This window comes from Chaetura pelagica, unplaced genomic scaffold, assembly GCF_000747805.2.
Source record: "Chaetura pelagica isolate M959 unplaced genomic scaffold, ChaPel_1.0 scaffold68, whole genome shotgun sequence".
NCBI lineage: Eukaryota > Metazoa > Chordata > Aves > Apodiformes > Apodidae > Chaetura > Chaetura pelagica.
This window is the reverse complement of record NW_009954407.1, coordinates 4,308,634-4,313,284: the sequence shown is the minus strand read 5'-3', so window position 1 is coordinate 4,313,284 and position 4,651 is coordinate 4,308,634. Positions and strand designations below refer to the sequence as shown.

Genomic DNA, 4,651 nt, shown 5'->3' with positions numbered 1-4,651 from the left:
GGGAATTCCGGTAGCTGCCTCTCAGTCACCAGACAAGTTAACCCGAAGACGGTAGGAGAAACGGGAGCTTGTTCTGACCCCGAGCAGTAGGGTTGTGGGACAGGAGTTGAATACAGAAATACCCTTACTCACCGCTGTCTCTCTCCTCTCCTCTCCCTGACACCCCACTTCGCTGTAGGTACAAACACCCGGGGCGCTGGAGATACCCCTCTGGAACAAGGCCGACAAGCTGCCCTTAAACACGTGGGGAGAGCATCTGTTTAGATGCATATGTACCTAGAGACAGTGAGTGTGCTGTGTATTTCTTCTTGTATGTATACCGATCCTGACTTTTCAGTATTTGTATTATGCGTGTATTATTATTTATAAATAGAGAAGCTATACCTAGTCATATGTAGCTGGCTTTATATATATATATATATTTTTTTTTTCATACACACATACATAGTGTCTATATATATTCATACACAAATATATATATACACACACACATATATAGTGCTTCAGATTTAAAAGGCACTCCCTCTTCCTATCTCCTTTCCCTTCTATTTCCCAGCCCCAGATTTTGATTAATCCTTTTGCTCACAAGCACTGGTTGGATTTGGCCTGGGTGGTTCCCGCATATCCATGCATTGCTCTAGCCTTCTACTTGTCCCAAGTTCCCTGCTCATTTGTTTGCCATCTTTCCCAAAAGCTCACCACCACCTGACCTCGTTCTTCAAGCAGTGAGCCGACCAGGAGCAGTCCCAGGAGCAGAGCAGCCATCTCCCTCCCTCAGACACACACACACTCCCACGCACAAAGAGAACTCGGGCTGGAAAGTGGCAAGGAAACAAACAGCTTCCCCTCCAGCCGCTTCTTCTGCAGCACCTCGTTTGACAAATACCCTGGCGCTTGCCCTTGAATTGGGTTTCACATCCCTATTTAGCACTTGGACAATGATTTTAGATTATGTCACTTGAAGCCAAACAAGAAAATTGATCTCGGATTTGCTTGGCCTCTAAAGCCTGGTTAAGCAGATTGCAAATAATAATAATAAAAAGAGAGAGAGAAAGAGAGAGAGAGAGAGAGAGAGAGAGAGAGGCAGAGCAAAGAGGCAAGAATGAGGGAGAGACACCTCCTTCCCTGGGCGGGGGAGGCGCGGGCGCCAATGAAAAGTAGCCGCTTACTGGGGGGGAAAAAACTTTTCCTGTTGACTGTTGGAAGCGAATTGAGCAATTATCTAGTTTACCTTCTCCTCTTGGAAGTTAACGATTGGCGAGATCTTGGCTGCGTTATTGACACAACACTTTCTATTGATAGAAATAAGTAGCGATTGTCCCGAGTCATTGGTGCGCCAAAGTAAACTGTGATGGGCTGGCATGAGTCCACTGGACTGAGAAGGCTGGTTCCGCCGGCGGAGACTGTGGTGATGGTGGCGACGGCGATGCTGGTCTCCTTCCTTGCAGATCAGTAACAAGAAAAGAGGCAGAGAGAGTGAAAGAGAGAGAGGGGAGAGGAGGAAGGAAAGGGGAAAAAAAAAAAAAAAAAAAGGGAAAAAAAAAAAAAAAAGAGGCGTCTACCAAAGCAGCTCAAACCGGGCGAACAAACGCAATTCAGCCATGGACAATAGTGGCCACCACACGGCGACCAAAATCCTAGCGACTCCTCCGGCCAGAGAAAGCCTGTCTGCCAGGAGCAACATGATCAGCACGCCCAAGCCCCTCGCCTTCTCCATTGAGCGCATCATGGCGCGGACGCCAGAGCCCCGCTCCATCCCCGTCCCGCAGCTCCTCCACGGCTCCGTGGCCAAAGGCGAGCCCAAGCCCCCGCTGCACCTCAACTCCTCCATCCCCTGCATGATCCCCTTTGTCCCGGTGGCATACGACCCCCTGCCCAAAGCGGCGATGGCCGGAGCGGAATCCAGGAAGGCTCATTTAGACTCCTCTTCCTCGCCCTCCTTTAGCTGCGGCGATCTCTTGAACTGTGCCCTGAGCTTGAAAGGAGATTTCCCCCGCGATGCCCTGCCCTTGCAGCAGTACAAACTGGTAAGACCCCGAGTGGTCAATCACTCCTCCTTCCACGCCATGGGAGCCCTGTGCTATTTCAACCGAGGCGACAGCCCTTGTCATCCGTCCTCCAGTGTCAACATCCACCCGGTGGCTTCTTATTTCCTCAGCTCTCCCCTGCACCCGCAGCCCAAAGCTTACCTGGCGGAGAAGAGGGGGAGAGAAAAAAAAAAAAAGAAAAAAAAAAAAAAAAAAAGGAAAAAAAAAAAAAAAAAGAGGCGTCTACCAAAGCAGCTCAAACCGGGCGAACAAACGCAATTCAGCCATGGACAATAGTGGCCACCACACGGCGACCAAAATCCTAGCGACTCCTCCGGCCAGAGAAAGCCTGTCTGCCAGGAGCAACATGATCAGCACGCCCAAGCCCCTCGCCTTCTCCATTGAGCGCATCATGGCGCGGACGCCAGAGCCCCGCTCCATCCCCGTCCCGCAGCTCCTCCACGGCTCCGTGGCCAAAGGCGAGCCCAAGCCCCCGCTGCACCTCAACTCCTCCATCCCCTGCATGATCCCCTTTGTCCCGGTGGCATACGACCCCCTGCCCAAAGCGGCGATGGCCGGAGCGGAATCCAGGAAGGCTCATTTAGACTCCTCTTCCTCGCCCTCCTTTAGCTGCGGCGATCTCTTGAACTGTGCCCTGAGCTTGAAAGGAGATTTCCCCCGCGATGCCCTGCCCTTGCAGCAGTACAAACTGGTAAGACCCCGAGTGGTCAATCACTCCTCCTTCCACGCCATGGGAGCCCTGTGCTATTTCAACCGAGGCGACAGCCCTTGTCATCCGTCCTCCAGTGTCAACATCCACCCGGTGGCTTCTTATTTCCTCAGCTCTCCCCTGCACCCGCAGCCCAAAGCTTACCTGGCGGAGCGGAACAAGCTGGTGCTGCCGGCCGTGGACAAGTACCCGGCAGGGGTGGCCTTCAAGGACTTGTCGCAGGCTCAGCTGCAGCACTACATGAAAGAAAGTGCTCAGATTCTCTCGGAAAAAATCGCCTACAAGACCTCGGAGTTCAGTCGCGGCTCCCCGAGCAGCAAGCCCAAAGTTTTCACGTGTGAAGTTTGCGGAAAGGCAAGTAGAGCCGCAGCCCGCCTCCCTTCCCCCTGCCTCCCCAGCCTCGTACCCTCGTCCGTCGGGTTGTTGGTCGCTTGCTTGCTTTCTTTTTAAACGACGGCTTCCCCTCGGCGCTCTCGCCTTCTAATAGCAGGGTTTTTTTGTTTGTTTGATTTCACTCTTAAGGTATTTAATGCACATTATAACTTAACTCGCCATATGCCGGTGCACACAGGAGCCAGACCCTTTGTTTGCAAAGTTTGCGGGAAGGGCTTCAGACAGGCGAGCACGCTCTGCCGGCACAAGATCATCCACACCCAGGTGAGCCTCCGTCCTTCCCTCCTTCCTTCCTTACCCGAGACCCCTTCGGTCACGCTTATTTTTGGGGGAGTCCGGCGTTGTCCGGCCGCTCCGAGGTTGAGGGGCTGCTGCGCCCGAGCCGATGGGGGATTTCGTTTGGCCCCAGCGCGGTGGGTAGGGAGGGGTGTCCCGCGCTGCGAGCTCCGAGCCGGCAGCTAACACATAGACCCTGCAAACCAGCACACAGACCCTGCACACCAACCAAGCCGTGACTTGGGGTTTGTTTCCCTCCAGGAGAAGCCACACAAGTGCAACCAGTGCGGCAAAGCCTTTAACCGGAGCTCGACACTCAACACACACACACGAATACACGCTGGCTACAAACCTTTTGTCTGCGAATTTTGTGGCAAAGGATTTCACCAGAAAGGTACCGGTCTCCAGCGCTCTCTCCCTTTCCCGGGACCCCCCCAGGCGAGGTCAAGCGTCGCGACAGTTTGCGACGGGCAGGGGGAAGTTGATTTCGGTTTTAATTTATTTTACTAGAGATTTAAGTTAATTTTAAGCATCGCTAGCCCCCACACATTTCCTGTGGCACAGCAAAAGGAGCAGGGCAGGGCTGGCGTTTTGGGGGGAGCTCAGGGCAGCGCCCCGTTTCCTCGCACTGTTGCCGAAGCTCAGCAAACGAGTTCGCGTCTTTTTTTTTCCCCTCCGAGTGCGGGAGTTTGGTTAATTTTTCTCCTCGTGTTGCTGAGAAGTCTAAAGCCATTGCTTTTATTTCTGCAGCTGAGGTGATTTTGTTGGGTTTTTTTCGATAATGCTCTTCTCTGTCGAAGAAGCGGCCGCGGGGAGGATGGGGGAAGGCGGGTGTTTGCCAAGGGATTGCCGGTCATTTTAGGCTAAAGCCGAGCTCTGGGAAGGGACAAGTTTTGGGGCTCTTTTTTTTGGTTGTTGGTTTGTTAGGTTTTTTTTTTCCTTCTCTTCGCATCGTCCAGTTCTCAGCCCGCGGTACCTCTGCCCTTCTTGTCTCATTCCCAGGCAATTACAAAAACCATAAGCTGACTCACAGCGGGGAGAAGCAGTTCAAGTGCAATATCTGCAACAAGGCTTTCCACCAGGTGTACAACCTGACCTTCCACATGCACACCCACAACGACAAGAAGCCCTTCACCTGCCCCACCTGCGGCAAAGGCTTCTGCAGGAACTTTGACCTCAAGAAGCACGTCCGCAAGCTGCACGACAGCGCCCTGGGACTGCCCCG

At 53.1% G+C, this 4,651-nt stretch overlaps 1 protein-coding gene across 1 annotated transcript in view; it reads left to right on the top strand.

Moving 5' to 3' along the window:
* Window positions 1-2,313: 2,313 nt before the first annotated feature.
* FEZF1 (FEZ family zinc finger 1) overlaps window positions 2,314-4,651 on the top strand; it is a 9,086-nt gene continuing 6,748 nt past the window's right edge. The window contains exons 1-4 of the mRNA XM_010004330.1: window positions 2,314-3,111; window positions 3,280-3,414; window positions 3,688-3,820; window positions 4,429-4,645. Of these exons, the coding sequence (XP_010002632.1) occupies window positions 2,314-3,111; window positions 3,280-3,414; window positions 3,688-3,820; window positions 4,429-4,645 (1,283 nt within the window). The remainder of the gene's footprint in view (window positions 3,112-3,279; window positions 3,415-3,687; window positions 3,821-4,428; window positions 4,646-4,651) is intronic.